Source organism: Cryptomeria japonica, chromosome 8, assembly GCF_030272615.1.
Source record: "Cryptomeria japonica chromosome 8, Sugi_1.0, whole genome shotgun sequence".
Taxonomy (NCBI): Eukaryota; Viridiplantae; Streptophyta; class Pinopsida; order Cupressales; family Cupressaceae; genus Cryptomeria; species Cryptomeria japonica.
Window position 1 is genome coordinate 490,144,489 of NC_081412.1, and position 25,167 is coordinate 490,169,655.

A 25,167-nucleotide genomic window follows, 5' to 3' on the forward strand; every position below is an offset into this window, starting at 1 on the left:
AAGGGGAAATTGAACCCTGAACCTCTGGGAGGAATAAAGCAATACTGTAATAATCCCAACACAATGTTGACATAAATTGTGGCCGAAAGGGAAAATAATAAAAGTTTTTTTGTTTTGTGTACATGGTGTGTGCTTGCTATGTACGGAAGTGATTTATGCCCAATATACTAAATAAGGACAAAAATAAAAAGATACAAAGTGACGAATGGGAAGTGGCACAAAGAGCGTTGAATCTCAGACATCAGAGAGAACGAAGGCGTAGGCTAAGGCAGCTTGCCGAGGGACGACCGACCGAGGGGTTGCTCGAAGGGAACCCAGGAGGTGTCACGGAGGTTGTGGAAGCAGAGATAGATGGAGAGAATTACAGTCTCTACATTGTCGTAGGGTTGCCCGAAGGGAACCTAGAAGGAGTCACGGAGGGTGCCAAAGGAGAACTCTACAGTTCGCAAGAATACCACCGTAGGGTAAGAAGTTCTTGGGGTTCACCTAGTTTGCTCAACACTTCACCTAGTTGGTGTTGCTCAATTCCACCAACTCACCAGGCCTAATTGCTCTCCAAGCCTCCAAGTCCTTCTCAGTCTCTTCTAGGGCTTCACTCTTTACCTTTCCAAGGTGTTTGCTTCAAGTGTTTTGGCTAGGAAACCTACCAATTCACAGTGCTTCCCATGTGCTCAATTATGGCTTCTTGGCTTCAAGTTGTCAAACTGACCTCCTACCATTGTGAGATGATGCAGAGGTGTGGAGGTGTCTTCTTTCATGTTTTGAATGCTTTTAGGGTCCATTTGAGGTTTGCCATCAATAGGTTTCTTACCGATTTCAAAATCTTGCCTAGAAAAGGGCTACAAGGAATTAGCCCAATTAGGCCTCCTAAAACCGGTTTTTTAGGGCTTGAGTGAAAACAATCCAAAAGACCCCCTAACAATTTTGGATTTCCTTCAATGATTCACCTAACCTCAATAGATTTTTGTGGTTTTAGCTTCTTGTTCGACCATTCAATGTGCTAACCCCAAAATGAGGGTTTTGGACGGTTTCTAGGCCTTCTAGGTGGCAGTGACAGGTCAAGTTGGGGTTTGTGCAACATATGAACTTTTCAAGGCTCATCCTTGCATTGGCAACTCTGTCCCAACTCCTTAGACCCCTTCAAAAACTTAGAAAGTAATTTGACATCCACCTCTGCACTTGGCACTTCATTTTCACCTTATTTCCTCTAGCCGGGTTGCTCCTGGACTCGCCTAGAATAAGGTGTCAGTCATATCAAAGCTCTTCTCCAACACTTGCACCTAGATATGTACACTATACAGATGGTTGCCCTCCATGTCCCAACAAATCATGATGGCAGCAAGTGTGAAACTCATGGGGCAACCATATTTACAAGAAAACTGCTATATACAAGCCAAAACTGGCTGCTTGCAAACTAAAGCAAGAAAACACTAATGAACAGTATCTACAAAGCTCTAAATTGAACCAACAACACAATAACACACAAGAGAAACTCAATCCATTGCTGGATCAATGGATTCTATCCATCTTTAAATACAAAATGAGTAAAATCAAGCCAAAATGCTGCCAACTAGTCTGAAAATGAGTAGTTTCAGATTGTTAAGCTTGCAAAACACAATCTCCAACCTTGGTAACCGTGCAAGAGAGGGTTCTTATAGCTTTCCCATGTGCAGAGTCATCCTAGGGCGTTGAACAATCCCTAACTCCATCGCTAACCATTTCAGGACAAAAGTTGTCATGACAACTTTTTGCAACTTTGCAATTTTTGCACTTTTGGTCTTTCCAACCTATAAGACCTATTCCAAGTCATCACAAATGACTTTTAAAACTTGCCTAATACTAATTTAACCCTCCCTAATGCCTGTACCAAGTTTTGACAATTTTGACCATCAAAAAAGATCAATTACCTACTCAAACTCACTATTTACACAAAAATGCAAACCTAAGAAGCATGAACACAACCTAGGCCTACATTGACTCAAAACTCAAACTCTTGGACCCTCCTGGAGTCCTTATTCACCATTGACTTGGCTAGGGTCAGTACAAGCCAAAATTGAAAAAACTAAACAATCTAAGTCCTAAGTGCTCCTGCACCAAAAGTTGCGAAGAATTGGTGGAACAAACAAGGCAAAGTCTAAACCTGATCAACGCTACCAAAGACCTACTAAAGAACTTGACCATTTCGGAGGACAACCGGAGGAAGACAACCAACTGAAGGGAGACAACCGAACGTGACGGTACAGCCGAAGGTGCCGGGGGAGCACAAGGGTACCGTACGGAAGGCAATTTGTTTGGTTCGGAGTCAGCAACCTTCCCCTGAGGACCCACGAGTGGAGGGTCGGGTGCAGGAGGCGGAGGCGGAGGATCACCAGGTACAAGCACACAAGGAACCGGAGGAGAGAGACCCAACGGTGGGATGGCAAGTAAGTAGAAGCTGCCGAAGATCAACGGCGACGGGAAGGAAGATCCTGTCCGCCATTGCCGCACTTGAGAAACCATATGGTCAGCGAATGGTGTTATCGACCAGGACGAATGGGTAACACAGTTTCCAGCAACCTTAAGGGGAGTGGCCATCGACTGGTACTCTGATACGGATAAGGCCAAAGCCGACACATGGCCCAACTTGAAGGAGTTCGAGAAAGAGTTCCGCCTCCTCAGAGATGACAATGAAATAGTAGCCGAAATCTATGGCACAAAGCACAACAAGAACGAGACGGTCCGAGCCTATAGTCGGCGGCTCAAAGAACTATTGGGGAAAAGGGAGAGTCAACCAGCAGATGGGTTGAAAAAGAGATGGTTCGTGGAGGGACTAAAACACTCCCTCCAAAAGAAGATGAAGATTGTTCCACCAACCTCGTACGAAGATGCATATAATAGAGCGATGGATCTCGAGAGCGAGACCAAGACATCCAAGAAGAAAAAGAAGGATAGCTCATCCGAGGATGATGACTCTTTTGAGGGAAGCAGCAGCGATGGCGAGTCCGGCAAAAAGGAGCAAGCCCTGCAGAAGGACATGCTGAGGATGACGAAAGAGCTGAAGGTTATGAAGGGAGGTCCGAGCAAGACCAACGAAGGGGAGCTTTGGTGCACGGAATGTAAGACAGACGGCCACACGAAAGGCTCCTACCCAAAGAAGGCCTATTGTGATATATGCCAGTTGATGGAGCATCCCACCAAGGAATGCCCCTACAACATTAAAACACGAAACCAACAAGTATTGTTTACGCAGGAACAACCAACTACATCGGGTGGTACTGACAGCTCCCAGGCGAACAACAATGCAACATCGGGAGGCTACCAAGATAACCGGTGTGGATGACGAAACAACAATAACAACAATAACAATACAAGGAGACGAATCCAATACGACTCCAAAGCCCGACCAATTATACAATGCAGAGCGTTCAACCCAAAGAAACGGGACTCGGACCCGGCTCGGACTCGGCAAGGCCAACTCGGACTCGGACTCGGGACTCGGTGTCAGACTCGGCTCCAGACTCGTCTGGACTCGGGATAGTGAAAAACTCAAGAAATTTAGAGATTTTTAAATATTTAAAACTTGTTTCAGACACCCTTTATTGAATACACCTTAAAGACACAATAACATCATCAAACTCGGCTCATTTGATTACATACACAAGTATACATCAATCACATAAGCATAAACGCAAATTGTAGCTGAAGAAAATAACAAACATAGATATATAAATATTGTCAAATGTATACAATATTACAAAACTCATGGAATAAAATGTCATCATATGATCATCATCAAATGTTTCATACAAATACCAAAGGTAAATACAACTACAAGTCTATGGCTCAGAGGAGCCTGCACCCTCCGGCTCCAGCCCCCTACGAAGGTGTCTAAGGTAGGTCATGGATGATTCGACTGCCATAGCCGCTCCCCGTGACACCATGCCATGCTCACCAACATCAGGAACACCCGTGTCACTATCTGCCTCTGAATCTCCTGTCTGTGCTCGTGCTCTCCGCTCCTCCTCTGCCATGGCTACAGTCTCAACCTCTATATCTACCTGGTCGATCCAATCAATGTCAGACTCGTAGGTTAAATTTTCTCTACTTCTATCGACGCAGTTTCCCCCATATTTTTTGACGGGGGTTTGGGGGCAGCGCCCCCAAGGTGGGGTCAAGGGGCAGCGCCCCTTGCACGCTCCCTGTCGCAATACAGGGCGAGGTCGAGGGGCAGCGCCCCGCGAGGCCAAAAAAACTTATTACAAGTCTGAATTAGGGTTTCTTTGAGAGTCTTCCTTAGGGCCTGGTTTTGCTCTTGTTGCTAATTGGGTCTTGCTTGGTGAGTGAGTATCATTCTTGAAGGTCCAAGCTAGGTCAAGTTGGTGAGTGATAAAGTCTGGAATGTCATCCTGATCTTCAAATGCCCTGAAATTTGGCTAAGTCTGGAATGTCCTGATCCTGAAATTTGACTAAGTCTGGAAAACTGAAGAATCCTCCAAAAACTAGATTTTGCAATATAACTCCTGGAGGCCTGAAACCACTCTCAAAAATCCTGACAGTATATATGGAATATAACTTAAAGTATAAGTGACTTCTTCTTTCTTATCACTTATACTTAAATGTTATATTCCATAAAATAATCCTGACGGAGAGACCAAAATGTCAAATTTCGCCCTTCCAAAAAAACTTATTACTTTTTAAAAAAACTTTTTAAAATGTTTTTTTTTTTGTCATTTTATTAACCCAGCCAGTAGCCGAGTCTGGGGCTCAGGACTCGCCGAGTCTGGCGAGTTTACTCTCCAGACTCGGCCGAGTCCGAGTCCGAGCCCCTGGGACTCGTTTGGCCTGACTCGGACTCGGACTCGCCGAGTTTGGGCGATTTCAGGCGAGTCTCGTTTCTCTGGTTCAACCAGTGGGGGCACTTCGCCCAAGACTGCCCGAAGGGAGAGGCCACACAATATTTGTGCAAATGGTGCAGACCGGGAGACCACGAAGACGCCACCTGCCCGAAGTCCGGCGTCAACTTGCTCAATATCGAGGAAACCAAAGAAGAGGAAGTGCTGCCCGTAACCCGCGCCCAAGCCAGACAAGCAACATGCCCAGACCAAGACACGGAGAAGCGAAGGGTACGGCAAGCATGGGAAGAAATTAAGAAAGAGATACGAAAGAGGGCGAAGGCGAAGGGTAGGGTGGGTACTTCCAACTGACCGGAGGCGGAGCAGGCTATACTAAATCAAATTTCAAAACTGGAGGTGCCTGTGAAGGTACACGATCTCCTCCAGACGATGCCTCAATTATGAACAGCGTTGCTGATCTCTCCCAACCACGCACCAATACCAACCATCCAACAGATGTTCCTAGGGGATCTGCAATAAGCCCCAGGCTACTGGCAGTTAACATTGGAAGGAACCTGGCCATTGTGGAGATGGGTATCCTTGGCACCATTCTAACCAATACCATCGTCAATGGTGGATCGGGAGTGAATGTTCTTCTAGAGGAAACCTGGCGGAAGATAGGGAAGCCGACGCTGTGGCCATCTACATTCAATCTGCTGGGAGCAGATCAACATGGAATCAAACCCATCGGGACACTATTGGGCCAGCAAGTTACCATCGGGACGCAACCCTTCATACTGGACTTCGTGGTAATCCCACTAAAGAAAAAAGGGTATGATGCGATCTTAGGGAGAGGGTGGCTGGTGGCAGCCAAGGCCACCCACAACTGGAAGAAGAACACTCTTTCTATGGAGAATGGAGGAAGGAAGTTTATCATAGACCTTGGGATGCAGTTGGTTAGTGAGGAACTGGCATCATCTTCGGAATCGAAGGGTGAAGGAGAAGGCGACCGGAGGAACGAAGGGCGGGGCTACATGGAGCCCAAAGACGAAGGGATTCTCAAACTAGGAGAGTGCTCCGAGGATGAGACAGGGTCATTGAATGGGCTCGTCCACTGGCAGATGGAGGATTACGAAATGTTCCAGAGCTACAGGCTCGAAGTAGAGGAACCAGAGCAAGTAACAGAGGAGGTATACCTGCCGGAATACAGAGAATATTGGAAGGGACACGCCCGTGTGAGTGACACCACCGCACACAAATTCCCGAAGGAAGAACCCATCAACTATCAAGAGGTAAAATTGAAGGAGACAAACCTCGGTGACGTGGATAATCCCAAGATCATTCGTGTCGGCAACGATTGGAACCCTGTGTGGAAGGTCACAGCCTTCAGAATCTTTATTCTTCTTCTTCTCCTTCTTATGTACGGGAAGGAGACCGTGGTCCCTGTAGAATTTATGGTTCCAAGTCTTCGGATGGCCATTGAAAATAGACTTGCCATCAACGGGTCCAAATTGAAACCCTACCACGAGAAGCACGCAGGGGACCCAAGAGGCCGGAAGGACACCCGAGACTCCAAAAAGGGGACCCACGAGGATGGAAGGGGACCGGAGAGGCCGGGCAGGCAACTCGAGAGGCACAAGACCAAAGCGGGAGACTCTCGGGCAAGGCAAACTGAGAAGGATGAAGGGCAATCCCAGAGGCACGGGACCCGAGCCGAAGACTCTCTAGACAATTTAATTTATAGAAAAAAAAAACAACCAGATTGAAAAATCATTCGATGGAGTCTGGAGCCAGGACCCCGCGAGGGGTGCTGCCCCCAGACCCCCAGTTTATTTTTGAGCTACAATACACTTTTGAGTTGGGCGGAGGGCATCAGAGAAGTCACCGTAAGTGTTGGGGTTGTTCCGTACTGTGAGAAAGAAGCTGGAAGCTAAGCATTGGCGAGGAAGCCATAAGCCGTAGAGGGAGACGGATTTAAAGGTTGCGAACACACAAAGTTTGAGGGAAGGCATTGCAAGCACACGAAGTCGTACGGCACTAGGGAGTTATTCAGTTCAGTTATCAGCCTTTGGGGAGTGTGATGGAGGATTTGAGGCGTCTCCTAGCCTTTGTGCCAGAGGGTTGTGGCCATTTCTAGGCATGAATGGTACACTTTCAGGAACTCAGAGTATGTCTCGACTGGATGTGAGGTTGCCTTGGTGGATGCACAGAGGGGTCGGGAAGAGCTGACCACCAGGTTGGAGGCAGTAGTAGCGTGAGACTTAGCTCAGCATACCCAAGAGTTGGATGCCAAGAGTGCGGCGCGGGTGGCTATCAAGGACAAATTGGCTAGGGAGACAGTATCATTTGAGTAGCAGTTGGTGGAAGCTGAGACTGAAAAGCGTGTTTTGTAGACAAGTTTGGTTTAAGCACAGGAGGACTGTGATGTCAAGGAAAAAAAAGAACTCCTTGCGGAAGCAATAATGGTAAAATCCGCACTTGAGCATCGAATGGTAGAAGATAAGGGTTTTCAGGCAAGGACGCAGCAGGTGTATGAGTTTCGGGCTCGACTGGCATCAGCAGTTCCTGCATCTTCTTCATCGGCGGTGCAACTACCTCCTTCAGGGACGCCCCCTCAGCCTCTTCTTCTCAGTGATTTTCTTATTGTATACAGTGTACTTCATCCCCATTTTGTTGTGTTAGTCCCGGATTTTTGTCCTTGTCGTCTGGAGACGACTTTTCTTAGGGGGGGGATGATGTTGGTCGTAAAATGGGCTTTGTACTAGTTGTTAAGCTACGTTGGTTAAGTATGTTAGTGTCGTCGAGGGTAGCTGTTCGTTGCACGACGGTTCGCCACGGGTGGTAACCGCAACCCTCGACCGTGTCTTTATATATGCTCTTGTACTTGTTGTTGGGCACACGGATGCAGAGAATGATTATTGTACTAGACATTTTGGTATTAATGAAAGCATTGCTCTGAGTTTCTGGTTACTATTCTATCCTATGGTTATCATCTGACTGTTGATATGCAATATTAATAACACACCCCGCAGGGTAAACATATATGGTCAGGTGAAGAAGTAGAACAAGGAAAGGGAACTAAATAAACTTCTATAGGAAAAACTTGGAAGAATTCTTGCTCAAAAATACTAAGCATCATATTCACTAAAATCTAGAAGTGTATGCATATGAGAAGAAATGAAATCCTTAAGAAGAAAAGACCTCTGTCAAGCAATAGCCACCATACCAAACTGTGAATCAACTACAAAATTCCAATTCGAAAATCAATACAAGAACGCCAATACCAACAACAAATATCTGTACATCACATGAGAGTTTAATACACAATTCATAAGTCCAGCTTCTATATGTAGCGTCCCCATTTTGAAGAAGAATTAATTAATTGATTAAGTTGTCCAAATTATTGACATATTCTATGGATAGCTTGATTAATTATTTTAATAAATCATATTAAGTTAGTTATTTATAAAGTTATCAAACAAATTAAAATTAAAAGATGACTTTGTTGAAGTGGATCAGATTTATATATAGGTAATTTTAAATTATAATGTAGTAATTATGCACAGTAGTTGTAATTGAAGATCACACAATGTTCAGTATAATATTGCAGGTTGCTGATGTATGCACAAAATATCGACTGCTGCAAGTGCAATGATATCGACTACTCCTGTTTTCACCACGATACTGACTGCACCCGTTATCCTCACAACTCCATATGTTCTTTCTGATTAAGTATTGTTAAATATCTTATAACATGAAGCAGTGGTAATTCTTCACCCGGAATAGACATGTCCTTACTTGTTCGTGACCCTTAATCACATCCCTTTATATTATTAATAGATGAAGATTAGTTAAGAGATATCGATTGGTACTTGCTGCCTTCATGATTATTGCCGCTTCACTAACCATTGTCTCATTACATAATCAATGTTGATTATGGTATCTGTCGATAGTTTAGTTATCATGCCTTCGTATAACAAATGCTAACTAGCTACCTGTAAGTCGTTCAATAATTATCAACGTTGCCTACTTGATCAGGCCTCAGTAGAATCAGGTTCATCGTCAACAACAGTAAACCAAGTATCGTTATATCATGATGAGAGTCGACTTCTCATAAAGTATCGTACCCTTCCATAAGGGTGACGGATTATAACAATATCGCTTGTTCATTAACACAGCGATCAATAATATCAAGTGATCATATACCATATTGCTTTGCTTAACAAAATTGATTAGATTGATAATGACTTATCAATACCGACTCTAATTAATATTAATTTGCTCAATAGATATAAATATCAAAAATTGGCTAAGGCAAGAAGTATGATTAAATCTAAGTGATCGAATTACCAAATATGTGAGGTCGATAGGCCATTCACATATTTGGTCTCAGTCAATATGAAGGATTACTACTGACGCTACATCATTAACACTCCCTCTTAGCTAGGGAGGAATCCTTCTTAACCTTTACATCTTACATCACCTCATTGTGATGATTGACCACAATGGCTACATCCATATCTCAAAGAAAGAAAAAAATATCAGCTCACTGTGATGCCAACCATCATGGTCTGTCCATAGATATCACCTCACGTGATATCCACCATTATGGTTTATCCATAGATAGTACCTCATGTGATATCAACCAATATGGCATATCCATAGATATCACTTCACATGATATCCACCATTAAGGTATATCTAAAGATATTACTACATGGCATGTCCACGGATTTCACTTCACATGAAATCCACCATGAATATCTCTTTATGTAATATCCACCATTATGGCTTATCCATGGATATCACATCCCATGATATCCACCATTATGGCATATCCATAGATATTACTACTAGAGATATAAACCATTATGACATATCCATAGATATCACGTCCCATGATATCCATCATAATGGTATGATCAATCAATATCGTAAGATCGTCACCTTACGATAATGATCAGATGTACAAGTGTTCACTATTGAGAGATCGTCACCTCACAATAATGTTCACAGGGGCTCATCAAGCACTGAACCAAAATTGTCATGGAGTCACACACATGACATTCACCATGAACCATATCAGAAGGTGTAGATAAGGGCTTTCACCTTAAGTCTCTCTCAAAGAGAAATGCATTGACAAGAGTTTAAACTTTAAACATCTTATAAAGAGAAGAATACATTAGTATAAAAATATAAACAAATCAATGATGTTGAGACTCAATCTCAGCTAGGGCCTAATTCTCCACCATACCAAGCTTACCTCAAAAGTATACAAACTTTATTCTGAAGAGAGGCTTGGTGAGAATGTGTGTTGTCTGCTCATCAATACTAATGTATCTTAACTGAATAAAATACCTTTTCACCATGTCTCTAACATAGTGATACTTGATCTCTACATGCTTTGACCTCTCATGTAATACAAGGTTGGAGTCTGCATTACTCTTGGTATATTCCAAGCTCACCAAGTATTCTTCTGTCCAGAAATATCATGACGTAGAAGTCAGCATAAAGGCCTTCCAGCCTACATAAATGGGACTCCATCTCATGAATCATAGTCCTTTGACTGGTCACTAGAGAAACCATCTTGACATGGTCCACTCCCTCTGAACCAATATAATCAAGATCCTCGGATATCAATAGAAGCACATCCTCTTAGCTACTCCCTCTGTCACAGAAGCATCCCCTTTCAGTACGCTCCCTCTCACTGAGAGAGCCCTCTTGTCTCAACTTGGCTTTGAACCCTAGATGCTATCATTACCAGCACAAGTGCCTCTATGACTTTCAAAAGTGAACTGTTGCACCTCTGCAGGTAGATATTTGTTTTATAAAAAATATGGAAATGCAAAATCTCAGAATCTCCACTAAAGTCCTCTGCATATTCCTCCTGAATTTGAATCTCTTCATCACAAATAGAACTTCAAAACTCTATAGCCTGAAAAGCAAAAGACTGTGATTCTAAAGATGTCCTAAATGTAAGGGACAAATTTCTCATAGTAAATTGAAGAAATTTAAAACACAAGATATCCAAATGCAGTTGTCATAAGCGAACATCTACTGACAAAGTTGTTTCACAAATAACACGCATAATGTAATTACATGAATTAACAAAAAAACTACATATTAAATTCATGAACATTATTCAACCAAAAAGAAAACTTATCTCTTTCAAATCAGAATATGAATCCATCTGAATCCTTTTGTGGAGGAGTTTCACCAACATCCACAATGGAAGCTTGAGGCATAGTCCTGGTAGGACATTGCATTGCATAGTGACCATATTTGTCACATCTAAAGCATTGGATTTCTGAAAATCCTTCCTTCTTTTGAATGTAGGAGCACCATTAGATTCCTTATCTTTCTTCCTTTTGAAATGTCCTTTCTTACCTTTTATCTTTGTGGAGTGGGAGGCAAGAACACAAGTATCTTCATTTATGGACCTTTGGCCAATGCCTCTGATAGCCAATCTAGACTCTTCTTGAATGCAATCCTGCTTTAATCGATCAAACTTAGGAAGTTTTGATCTTGCACTTATCCCTTGAATAAATGCCTCCCATGAGGAGGGGAGACCATTTAGTGCCAGCATGGTTAACTCTTTGCTCTCGATTGTGTGACCAATAGTAGAGAGTTGATCTTTCAATTCAGTAATCCTCATGAAGTATGAAGTGATGAATTCGAGTTTTGTCATTTTCACATGATGGAGTTGTTGCTTTAGAGAAAGAGCCTGGCTTGTGTTGTTTATCTCATACATGTTCTCTAGTGATTTGAACATGCCATAGGCAGTCTCCATCTTGGAGATAGTTGGCACAGTATGATCTTTCACTGAATCAACTAACATCTTCATGGCTTTATTGTTCTTTCTCGTCCATTGAAGCTTTTCATCTTCTTCTTTTGGTTCCGATATGGCTTTCTTCACAAATCCGTCTAATTCGTTTTCACTCAAGGCAAGCATGATTCTGAAATTCCAAGATACGAAGTTAGATGCTCCTTCAAGTCTGTCTTCAACTCTAATCCCATTCACCATCTTGATGTTGATAGCAGACAATGATTTTGAAGACGGTAGTAGAAGGATAATCTCGCTTTTATAAATCTGATCTGATCTTTCCTTAGGCTGCTCTGATACCATGTTGAAGTGGATCAGATTTATATATAGGTAATTTTAAATTATAATGTAGTAATTAAGCACAGTAGTTGTAACTGAAGATCACACAATGTTCAATATAATATTGCAGGTCGCTGATGTATGCACAAAATATCGACTGCTGTAAGTGCAATGATATCAACTGCTCCTGTTTTCACCACGATACCGACTGCACCTGTTATCCTCACAACTTCAGATGTTCTATCTGATTGAGTATTGTTAAATATCTTATGACATGAAGCAGTGGCACTTCTTCACCCAAAATAGACATGTCCTCACTTGTTCATGACTCTTAATCACATCCCTTTATATTATTAATAGATGAAGATTAGTTAAGGGATATCGACTGGTACTTGCTGCCTTCATGATTATTGCCGCTTCACCAACCATTGTATCATTACATAATCAATGTTGACTATGGTATATGTCGATAGTTTAGTTATCATGCCTTCGTATAACAAATGCTAACTAACTGCCTGTAAATCACTGTCCGATAATTACCAGCGCTGCATACTTAATCAGGCCCCGGTAGAATCAGGTTCATCGTTGACAACAGTAAACCAAGTATCGTTATATCATGATGAGAGTCGTATCTCCTCCGAGAGATACGACTTCTCATAAAGTATCGTACCCTTCCATAAGGGTGACGGGTTATAACAATATCGCTTGTTCATTAACACAGCGATTAGTAATATCAAGCGATCATCTACCATATTGCTTTGCTTAACAAAATTGATTAGATTAATAATGACTTATCAATACCGACTCTAATTAATATTAATTTGCTTAATAGATATAAATATCAGAAATCGGCTAAGGCAAGAAGTATGATAAATCTAAGTGATCGAATTACCAAATATGTGAGGTCAATAGGCCATTGACATATTTGGTCTCAGACAATATGAAGGATTACTACTGACGCTACATCATTAACAGACTTTATATTTAATTAATTTAATAAAAGTGACTAATTAAATATTATTTCATAAAGTCACTTCTAGAAGCTTCTGGATGTTGGAGTGAAAAAGTATAAAGGGAGATCAAGATGAAGCTTCAAGGCAGATTTGGGAGTTGAATTTGATCATTGGTTGGGTTTTGTAGAACCGTGAGGTGTCTGCAGACTTGGGTCTTTGGGAACGAAAACTCCCATAGATTGCATAACTGAGAGAGTGGAAGATCTCTCAAGGGGTTGCATTGAGGAGGTGATATTTCAGTCACCTCAATTGAGCTTTCATTAGTGGCCAAAGGCTAATTTTCTTGGGCTTATATTGAAGATATTTTGGATGTCATATTCAGCTTCATAGAATTTTTTATCAGAGCATTGTGGGAGGAATTGGCCGATTTTGTAGAAGCATTTGGAAGATCTTTGTGGTGATTTCAGGTGTAAATCTCAGTTCTGAAGCATAATCGGATCAGACCCTCATACCACAATTCTGTCCTATGTTATCACTAAATGCAGCATAACACACATTGGAGGCAGCGGCAACTTTGGGAACTTAAGGCGATTTCATTAGCTGCTGATTAAAGATAGATTTGCATGAAGATTGGTCTAATTGCAGATCTGATATCTAATCGACTTCACCCTCTATTCCATCGATCTGCACATAACTCTTCATTGGAGAAACATATACCAATTTGGAGGTTAGCGAATTTATTGGAAGACTAAGGCGATTCATCTTGTGATAAATTGGAGGATTGTGGAAGAATCGGCCTGTTATCAGTTGAAATCAGAATCGAACCAAGTCTGCCATTGTCCATCGAATTTGCTCCTAACCTTTCAGTTTGACTCCCAAACTCTACATTGAGGGTGGCGCTACATTCAAGTATTAAAGGCGATCATATTGGTGAAGGTTTGAAGTGCTTTCTGCAGTCCAACATTGAGATCTCAGACCTCACATTGCAGCAGCAGGGGGGATATTGGAAGAGGTTCGATTTGGCACATTGGAGGTTCTTTGACATGAGGTATTGCTTGCTTCTTCACAGCACTTAATACCAGGTCCATTTACTAGTTAATTCCCATTGTAATTATCAGTTGAATGCATGAGTTTGGTTGCAGTCCTAGTGTCTTCAGAATATTGATCATTAATGACAGTCCATGCAATTGCCCATGTAATATTCTTTAGGCTGTCAATGTAATGTTTTGTTTGTCCATCATATGAAATAAAGAAGAAGGGAGTTTGGGATTTGTCCTCATTATTCTATTATTCATGATTATCTGAGGACGTGAGACAAATGTTTGACAATATGTCAGTTTGATGTTAGCTTTTGATTTTGAGTCTAGTCTGACTTATTTCCACATAGGACAGTTGTATATGCATCTTTTGTTCATTATCGGTCAAAGGGATCAATTAGGAGCTGTTTATTCTTGGAATATTCATGTGTGTTGGTCATCATAACAATCTGAAAACATTATCAGCATATCACATACACCTTTGAACTGCATAACATGCAACTTGGACAGCAAATATTCCTTGTTTTCACTCTTCATTAGGACAGGGGATATTTCACTATAACCTAGAGTTTGATAAAATATTAAAGCAAGAGCAATAAAGTAAATTAATTAATGTTATGTGTTGTAGGATCTTTTCCAGAACAATAGTTAAACAATGAAATAAAATTGTCAAGTATCTTATTCTTCGAGACAGTAAGTAGTTTGCAAGTTGAATAGCTAGACTATAAGATTTAGCTTTTCCAAAAATCATTCAGGATCTAAATTTCCAGTAAGACTGTTACATCCCTCTTTTCATGAATGATTTTATTTTGTTTATGAGATATATTTTGCTAACGTCTGCAGTTGATATGAAAATCAGAGATGAAATTATTGGCATGTATATATGTAATGATGTTGACAATAATGTTTTATTTAATTTAGGAATCCTAGAAGGCTAAGATTCGGCCTAACTACCTTTTTCATGTCCAGGTGGATGCAACATAACTAACGCCCTCGGAAGGGAGGGAGACTATCATCAAGGAGAGGAATGTAGACCTTGAAAGAGGACGAAATTACCATCGAGCCATGAACCTATAGATAAGTTGGCTTTGGGTTACAATCTGTGTTTCCTTATGTCAGGGTAGTTAAGTCGTGACCTTGTCACTCAATTAGTTAGTTCTTAGTCTATTCCTTTTATTATCTTTAATGATTAAGAATATAAGAATTGGAACCATAATCTTATCTTGTAATATGTATGAGTTGCATTCCTCTTATATGTATATATATATGTGTGTGTGTGTGTGTGTGTGTGTGTGCATTTGTAAATTGTTATGATCAATGCATATGTACATACATACATACATACATACATACATATTACATACACATACATACATACATACATACATACATATTACATACACATACATACATACATACATACATACATATATATATATATATATATGAAATTAAAAGTTGAGTTTATATAATGAAACATACACGTTTTTCAGTACTGCGAATTTTACACAAAGCCATCACTGTTGATTACTAGCTCACTGTTACAGAAGAAGTAACTGGGGAAGAAGGGGACGTACAAGGAGCATTTACTGAAGCTCTTGTCCTTGGCCAAAAACCAGGCATGTTGCATTCTGTCCAGTGCAGTATTTATATAGTTAATCATTCGACTTATACGTCTATTCTGTAATTCTTCAATCATAGTTTGCATTATATCAATTGATCGATTGATCACATATCATAATCAAATCAATCGTATCCATTATTTCTTACACTTTATAGTCTTTTGTAATCTTTCATTCTGAAATCATAAGATCAAGTAATTTGTTATTCTGACTATGAAAGAGAAATTAAAAAGGAAGGGTAATGAATGTGAGATCACTGAGATCAATCTCTTACTTTTGTATATCGTATTACCATGCATGTTGAGTCTAGCATAACTATGATCGAAGATAGGCCATTGACTCAGAATCATTTGTATTTCGTTTAAATCCCAGATACGGTACCATTGGATATCAGAAATGAAATGTTGCCCAAGTCTAGATATAGTGCATATACCATGAATCTCTGCAAAGACAATTGGGCTCACAGCATCTAGTCATATTGATAGAAGAGTATATCACCTCCGTATAAATGCATAATCATCATCTAAAGAGTCGATGAACCCAGAGCAGTACAGTCACATATATGTTTTCAGATAATTGATTTCATTTAACAGATCTGTCTATATGTTACCTAATGCATTGTCATTATAAATCAAACAGTTAAATCTTGAGATGCCAGAATGGTGGTAAAGACATGTTCAGCTGAATGAGAAAACTGTTAATAAAATACTAAAGATTTATCCATTAACAAAGTTGGTTAGGAACCTTTCTAAATGGTCGGTAAAGATCATAAAGTCAGTAAACATTTGAGCAGTTAGCTTGTTAGTGGTTATTGTTCCCTTGAAGGTCGTTAATGGCCGTTAGTGTCAGTGGACATTAAGCAATCGGCTTGTCTTGTTGATAAGCAAACCAATGAGTCAATTGGGCTCGGGTGTAATGTACAAGTTGAGTAAAGGTGGCGAATTCTAATAGCATGTTAACCATGCTTGCATCTATTAAACCTTGGCGAAGGTGGCGCAATGCTTTGCATGCGACCATCAATTCACATGAATCAAATACACTTCCTAGTCAAATGGTCATGCTAGTTAGGAGGTAACTATAGTGTGTGACCGACTAGAGTTGTGTAAATTCTAAACACTAGGCTCAGATGGCAACAAGTCCTAGACCTTGGTCTACACCCTCATGAAGGGTAGGACCACTTCCAAAAGGAAGGTGTGCAGGGGACTGCCAGGTCTGTGGTTGGAGGTAAAGCCCTTTATGATGCTCTCCCTCTCCACAGCAATGCTGAGACTTGTAAGAGTAAATCCAGATGAGTGGCATATTTGTTCAGTAATATTTGATCCTCCTTTACTTTTGTTAAAATGCATGAAACTTTTTACAATAAATCTTTACTTAAATTATGAAAGGTTACCTTCTTGCATTTACTGTTCATATTAAAAAGTTAGTTTCAATTTATGCTAAAATTAGTTAGTAAGTTAGTTAATTACTTTTTCAGCTGAAACAGTTAGTTTCTTTCTTTCAAAATAAAATATACATCCTGTAAATTAGAAAGTAATTTTCTTTCATTATTAAGGTTACAAGTTTTAGCTTGTTACAAGGACTTCAACCATTGGAACCTGTAGCTTAAATTTAGCAAACGATCGGTTCTGTTTTCCAAAGATGCTAAAGCCTTGTTCAATAAGGATGAGATGCAGAAATAAGGATGAATTGATTTGTCTAAATTCTATATTCTTAGATTGCAAAATAGGACTCCACAAAGTATTATAAATAGCCAGTTCATTCGCTATTCTGAAAGTATCTAATATTTCATCTTAACCCATCCAACTGTCATAATGAATTTTAATGAATGAAGATTTCTAACTTTCAGCCTGGAAACATAGAATAAGCATATAGATCCTTGCAACTAAAGTTCTTTGGATATACTGTGACATTAGATAAGCACAGAGACAGCAAAGAGCGGAATGGGGCATAAAGAAGATTCTAAATGCCATTTTCAAGTACCTCACCTATCTGTATAAAGTGTTGCCATTGCAAGTAACAACCTCCCTGCAGCATTAGCAGTTGATATGTCGGCCCCTTGGAAGATTGAGAGCCCTTGCTCTAAGACACGCAATGCCTCTTGATATGATGTGTCTTTACACACAAAAGCAGAGTATTAATAGAAGCTTTGATCAGTAAAGGCCAGCTACGTGTACTAAACATTACACAAAAATCTCAAAACTCCAGCATGAAATCAACCCTGGTGTTAGCTTATGTCAGAACTCCCATAATAAATTGCAAAATGAATAAAACTAAAACTCATCCAGTTAATGATCATTCCTTCCCCTATATAAAGATGAAGTTGAAATGAGTTTTTTCTATACAAAATTAAAACTATTCATCCACATATACTGCCATGTTTGCTACAAACTTAGTAAGTGATCAAATGCAATTTGATATCTCATGCTTGTCTCACTCGCATGTCACCTCTAAATCACATTAGTGTGGTCTCAGTAAAATTCTACTTCTTCATACATGGAGAACAAACAAGGAATCCAATTGAGAATCAAGCCTGAAATTATTCTAACAACCAGAGGCCAAGACACAAAAGTTATGAAGAACTTGTTACATGCTCTACTTGAGTTAGAATTCTAGCAAAATGAGACACAGTTACATGATGATTTATTAGCATTCAACTGCATATTTTTTAGTCAATCTTCATTGATCCATATTTTGAGCCAATTTCTAGCAATAGCTCAACAAGTAATAATAATCTTAATGCAAGTACTAACCTACCTTATTCTTTTCTAAATTATTTGCACATGTGTTAGTTAAAGTAACCGACCTTAATGCACAATAGATCAAGGTTCAAATCTCACCATAGATCAAGGTTCAAATCTAGCAGTGGGCAGCGAGGAGATTCACACCATAGATTAAGGTTCAAATCCCACTAGGCGAGGGCTCCCTTGTAGTTTCCATGGGGACACCTGGAGGTAGGGATCGCGCTTATGCAATGTATAGATCAATGCCCACCCCAATGTTTTGCCATGGGGGCACCTAACCATATTAAAGAAGCAAGCCCACCCCCATGTCCTCTATGAGCCTCCCGCCACCAGCTGAAGCTGGTGTAAAAATTTCCTGAGGCCATCTAGAACTTGTATCCAGATTTATTTGCAGAATGTAGACTGAGGCATATGCATGTTGCCCAAGGGGCACATCCCTGGTCTAAAATTTTAGCCCACAAGGCATGGACAGAATGGTTAAGCTGTTGTAAGACACAGATAGTGGTCATAGGTTTGAATCCCTGACTTCAACTAGCACATGAGTAAAGGCAACTCAAGTGGCAAAATGGTATAGGGGCCACATAATTTAGACCTCACAAATGGGGGTCCAGCTAGTGTTGATTCCCCTATACCCGAAAAAAAAGGTAACCTGCCTAAATAAAAGGGATCACAATTATTCTTTTCTAAATCATTTGCACCAATTTTAGTTAATGTACAATTGTTAGTCAACAAAACTACTACTCAATACTATAAACATGTCATTTCCCACCTGTTGTTGGTCGCATTAGCTTCTTTAAGACCTATAACATTAAAAGAAATAAAAAAATTTGAAAGGGACTGATAAAATGTGAAAACTTTGTGGCTGTTGTAAAACATGACAAATGACAAAAGAAAGATGTATGTCAAGGCCTATTGCAGCCTATGCCTATTCCTAATTAAAATAGAATAGGCATAAGCATGGACATCAGAGTAGGTTTATAAAGAATGAGATATAAAATGTCAGTTTATTGAGTGGCTGAATGGTTGACAAAGTTTACCATTTTTTGATGAATAATAACTTTATTACATTTTATATACTCAAAAGAGAATAATAAATTATTCATAAAAAAGGGGCAGGTGGTAAAAGGCACACACTCAAAGTCTATGCAAGTCCAAGCCCAAATAACTAGACAAAACAAAGTTTAACAGGACCAACCCCAAACAACAAGAAAAACAAAGCAACTAGGCAATAAGAGCTACACCATCATGGGGGAGTCACGGTCATCTAGTTTATCCCATACATTAAACAAGGATGGAACCATTCTGTTGTTGGTCGCATTAGCTTCTTTAAGACCTATAACATTAAAAGAAATAAAAAAATTTGAAAGGGACTGATAAAATGTGAAAACTTTGTGGCTGTTGTAAAACATGACAAATGACAAAAGAAAGATGTATGTCAAGGCCTATTGCAGCCTATGCCTATTCCTAATTAAAATAGAATAGGCATAAGCATGGACATCAGAGTAGGTTTATAAAGAATGAGATATAAAATGTCAGTTTATTGAGTGGCTGAATGGTTGACAAAGTTTACCATTTTTTGATGAATAATAACTTTATTACATTTTATATACTCAAAAGAGAATAATAAATTATTCATAAAAAAGGGGCAGGTGGTAAAAGGCACACACTCAAAGTCTATGCAAGTCCAAGCCCAAATAACTAGACAAAACAAAGTTTAACAGGACCAACCCCAAACAACAAGAAAAACAAAGCAACTAGGCAATAAGAGCTACACCATCATGGGGGAGTCACGGTCATCTAGTTTATCCCATACATTAAACAAGGATGGAACCATCAGTAAATGGTTCCCAACTAATGAGAGCACCCTCCTCTTCTTGATCTTGATCTACAAGTTGCTCAACACGGACATGAGAAATTGCCAAATCCAAGCAAGAAAACTTGCTAGAATCCCGCCAAACAAGAGCACCATGCCCATGTGGAGCAAGTGATGCCAAATCAAAAGGCTGAGACCATCTGTGAGTAACATGACCCCTAGCTCATCTGGAAGGTAGTTGAGAGCCATATGATTAAGAGGCATGATCTCTTCTAGCAAGTTGGCTACGTCAACATCTACCACATGGAGAGGATTAACACTAGTGGGTGGCAAAAAGATACAACACTCTAGCAATTGTACAAGGGGGATAACCCCAGAGATATAAAAGCACCTGCAAATGAGCAACTTCAAGTGCAACTTTGTTCACTTGCACCTAAATCTACATAATCATAACTTTAATGTAAATAAAGAAATAAATATCAACTGCACAACCAATAAAACTAGCAAAAACATTGTCTTTCCAAAAGCTACAAAGAATCTCCACCTTGAAAGCATGCTGAATTTGGGTAAATTTGAAAGGCAAGGTTAATCTCCAACAAAATCATATATCGTTAAAATGGGTCAAGCCAAAATGGCTTGACAAAGTCATTTATTCAAGTCCGAGCTTCCCAGACTCTAATTCAAAACCAAAAAAGACGCTCAAGAGTTTCAAGTTGTCTTCAAAATGGACAACAAGGATTAATAACTACCAAATGAGACTAGAAGGATCCATGCCAAAGGCTTTGATAAATTATGCACCAAGCAAAATGAGCAAGCTCAAATTCAAGAATGGTTGATCATACAGTCTGGAATCTGTGGTGCCTAGTGCCCAAAGATGACTAGAGGTGCCAACAAAGATTTAATTAAGCCGCCATGGGGAGATGAGGCATAAGCCAACATACATCCCTTACAAGGTTTGTAGTTACAAAATGGTGTATCTAGATAACCTTTCCAATCCTTCTACCAAGGCTTGAAAGTCCTAACCACAATTTTGTGAACCATGTGGGAAGGAATAGCATCAATAATTTTCTGGTAATTCTCTGAATCTTGGTTTGACAACTAGAATTTCAATTTGCCCTCAAGCCAAGTGAAGAAATTCTTGATGACTTTGTTGAAATGATCTGGCAACATTTTAATCCCTCCTTTATAAAACTTCAAAGCCAAAAGTCATTCTTGACAAAAAAGAACCCGAGACCAACAAATAAACTATTGATTAAAGAAAGACCATTGCAAAAGTCATTGCCAACCCACAAACCTTAGGGCTAGATGGATTCTCAAGCCTTCCAAATGCTTTTGATAACACATGTACCCTATATTTGAATGGGTTCCTTCATAGTAAGGAGAGTCCAAGGTCTTTCGAAGTTCGATGTAAAAAGGGCACTCCAAAACAAAAACAATACTCAATGAGGACTTTCCAAGCATCCTCCCCTTCTAGGGTCCTAATAATCCATTTAACATTATCATGTTCCCATCTCAAAAATAAAAAGAGTTGATTGAAGACCTGTGGCCTATTTTATTTTCCATGGGCTAAGGGATAAAAATAAGGAAAATAATAATAGTGGGCCCAATCACTTTATCTTCAAAATGGAAACTTAAATATTATTTTAGGCCCTATGTTATGTTTAAATAAACGGTTTTAACACTATATACAAAATGTTGTTCAAAAGAGGCCTTTGAATGTAATTTAAAAATATTTTTAAATATCATGAAGAAAACTAAAGTAAATAAATGAATAAAATAAAATAGAAGGCCCAAAGTAGGCGCCTATTAAAGAGATCAAGGCTCACACCCTATCTATCTAATTTTGTCATTTCAATTATTCCTTTCAATTTGGTGTTTGAAGAATTCAAGGGTAAAAATCCTTGATGTTGGAGATCTAAAAGACAAAAACCCTCTTGGTTTTCCATAGGTTGATTTGTGTATGAAAACTTTTATATCTATTTGAGGCAATTCTACTCAACAATCACATCTAGGTTTATTGGCTGTGGTTGTTTCAATTCATATTTGCAAGTAAATTGTTTTACATCATCAAATAAGCATTTTTGGCCAAATTTCCAAGTTTACATGTTGATGCTACAGTGCAGATGTGCTGATTATAAGTATATCAGCTATTATTTGATGTTTGCAGCCATTAATTCATATTTTCTAACTCTTGGAAAGCATTTATTGGCATCACTTTGAAATTTCGGTCATCATTATTATTTTGAATTTGGAGGTTATCAACAGTTGTTTATCATAGGCCAGCATTTGAAGTATTTCCCACAGCATTATGTTTTATTATCACTGCCATTAGCAGCCTTTGTTTATTTCTATACAAGTAAGAGAGCAGAAATAAAGGCTGCCGCAGCCTTTACTAAAGGATTGCAGCCTTATAATATGGGTTTGCATGCCTGTGATATAGGATCGCTGCATCTTTAGAATAAAGTGGAGACTCTCATACAAGTTGGGAGTAATATTCCAGTGCTGCTTTGAATTATGTTTGGTATGTTTGCATCATATTGGAGGTAGCATATGTTGGCAAAATGGTCAGTGCTCCCCTCAGGATTCGTAACAAGGGACTAACTGCCTCCCGTGTGATCCATATCTCTACAATTTGTATCGGGCATTGAAAGATCGGTCTTTTGACGCAACGGCAAACTGGACCAACAAATGGTATCAAAGCGTTGGGTCACGAGTTCGAATCCCCTCAGGTAACACTGAGGGGGAGATTGTTGGGAAAATGGTCAGTGCTCCCCTCGGGATTCGTGACAAGGGACTAACCGCCTCCTGTGCGATCCATATCTCTACAATTTGTATCGGGCGTTGAAAGATCGGTCTTTTGACACAACGGCAAACTGGGCCAACAGCATAATATTATTTTACAATCTGGTGTTTGCTGATATTATTTTGGGAAATTTTGAATCCCGTGTTGTAATAGAATGTGCTAGAAGATTCTGATAATATAGGCCAGCATTGAATAAGGACTAATATTACACAAATATCGTAGTTTGGTTGTAAGTTTTGCAATTATTCTGTGTTTCAAGATCTCAACATACCAATTAGTGATTACATCTGTTATTCATATAAATATCAGTTATCGATCTGCAGTCACATTTGGTTATTTGGCATGTAAGAATCAGATCTGCTATTATAGTTAATTAATATTGCATTTCAGGTTTTATAAAAAGTACCATATCAGTTTGTAAGAGTTTACATTCACTGTTTGAAGTTACATAGATGGTTGACAAGGTTTTGCAATCATCATACATTGCTGATCAGAATTAATTTCAGTCACATTTTGGCATCTATAATTGGGCATTTGGTTTTTTGTTTATCATCTCCCCTGGCACATTGTTTGAAATGTCTTGGAATCATATTCAAGTTCAAATCAATTGTGGAATCATCTAGGATTTTGCTTTTTCCACAATGAAATGAACCCATGACAAGCCTCTTGACAACAATGTGGCAATTCCAAGATGATTATAGGCCGATTTCAAGATGATTCTAGACCGATTCCAAGTGCTAGTACATATTTTATGACTTTTCAAAAAAAAACAAAAAGAGAAAAAAAAAACCCTTAAACGTAATGGAGTTTTCATTTCCTTCATTCTATGAACACGCCGAATGACAAACACAACAAGAGGGTTTTCAAGGATGTGTTCAATTGACTAAGTGTATTCACCATTTTCAAGGACATTGAACCACTTCACTAGAGCAACGATTCTGGGTTTTTTAAAACAATCTTTTAGTCTTTTACCCTGGGGGTTGTGAATTGTAAACCTAAATCATAAATGTTAAGAACTTAAACTTAGAACATAGTTTAATATTCAAAATTGAAATAGAAACCTATATTATAACCTGATTTGTTTTTTAAATCAACTAGCAAATATTGTAGTGATTTAAACCTGTGTTGTCAATTTAAACCTAACTGATTACAACCTATATAATTAATAACCGAATAAGATGACAATACAACAATCAAGGAAGAACTTATTTTATTTCATACCCAATTTGGATCCTGATTATATCATTGTCCTTGGTGGTATGCACAGGATGTGCTTAATATGCATACTTAATATATGGAAGCCGGATAGTATGAACACGGTCTGCAGTTTGTATGATGGTAATTAGATAATTCAAGTGGCAGACCAGATCTGACATGTGTCAGATCTGTCTGTGTGATGTCCCCAAAGTGAACCTCATCAAATATTGTTAATATTAAAGAAGTTCCTTGTATTATCGTTATAAATGATAGGAAGGACAAATGATTAAAGTTAAGTATAGTGTTGGAAATGGCATCAGATGTTATAAGTTAAGCCACGATGATAGTATAGAGCCTATTTTTCTCTAAATGGCAATAATGATAGTTTATTTTAAAACAACAATTAATAGTGCCGTAGCTAGGAAGAACCATTTATATACGACTTGCTCACTAGCACCATCGCTGATCAAAAGACCGGATCTGACTCAATGGATAATCAAGCAACAGTTTATACATTTCGGTTCAGATACAAACAAACCATTTAATGTTCCATGGGCGTCGTGGAGAATTAATAAGGACCAACATAAATGATTTTTGACGTCGTCTAAGGAGTATCATATCCTTGAAGATCGGATCCTTCTCTAATGAAATTCATGGGGAAAGTTTTTTCTAAAACGTTACTACGGTATAGACACAGACTTAAGCATCTAACAATTGATTGGTTATGTTCTTCGATGTTAACAGCAATAAATTAATTATCGTTAAGCCCAACATTAGTCAGTGACCCCGTATTATTAATTAATATCGCCTTGGGTGAAGGCAAGCAGTCTAATATCAATATGGTTCGTTGAATATATTAGACGGGTTATTGTGAAGTAATATGAATTGTTTATTTTGAAGGTCGTCACCCTTCAAGGAGACGTATCTCTCGATCAGATAGAAGTAAATATAAATGGGCACGGAGAAGGGAAAAAAGTGGAAAGGGAGAGGGGAGGATAGCAAGCGGACTATGGTCTAGGAGCTTCAACAACAGACTGCGACAGGTAAGTGATGTCTGCGGTTCACAGAGGACATATATGTGTGTGGAC

At 39.2% G+C, this 25,167-nt stretch overlaps 1 protein-coding gene across 1 annotated transcript in view; it reads right to left on the reverse strand.

Annotated features, from left to right (window-relative positions):
• The window catches only part of LOC131060059 (uncharacterized), a 206,042-nt gene that overhangs the window by 113,424 nt on the left and 67,451 nt on the right, over positions 1-25,167 (reverse strand). The window contains exon 2 of the mRNA XM_057993156.2: positions 17,511-17,637. Coding sequence (XP_057849139.1) covers positions 17,511-17,637 — 127 coding nt within the window. The remainder of the gene's footprint in view (positions 1-17,510; positions 17,638-25,167) is intronic.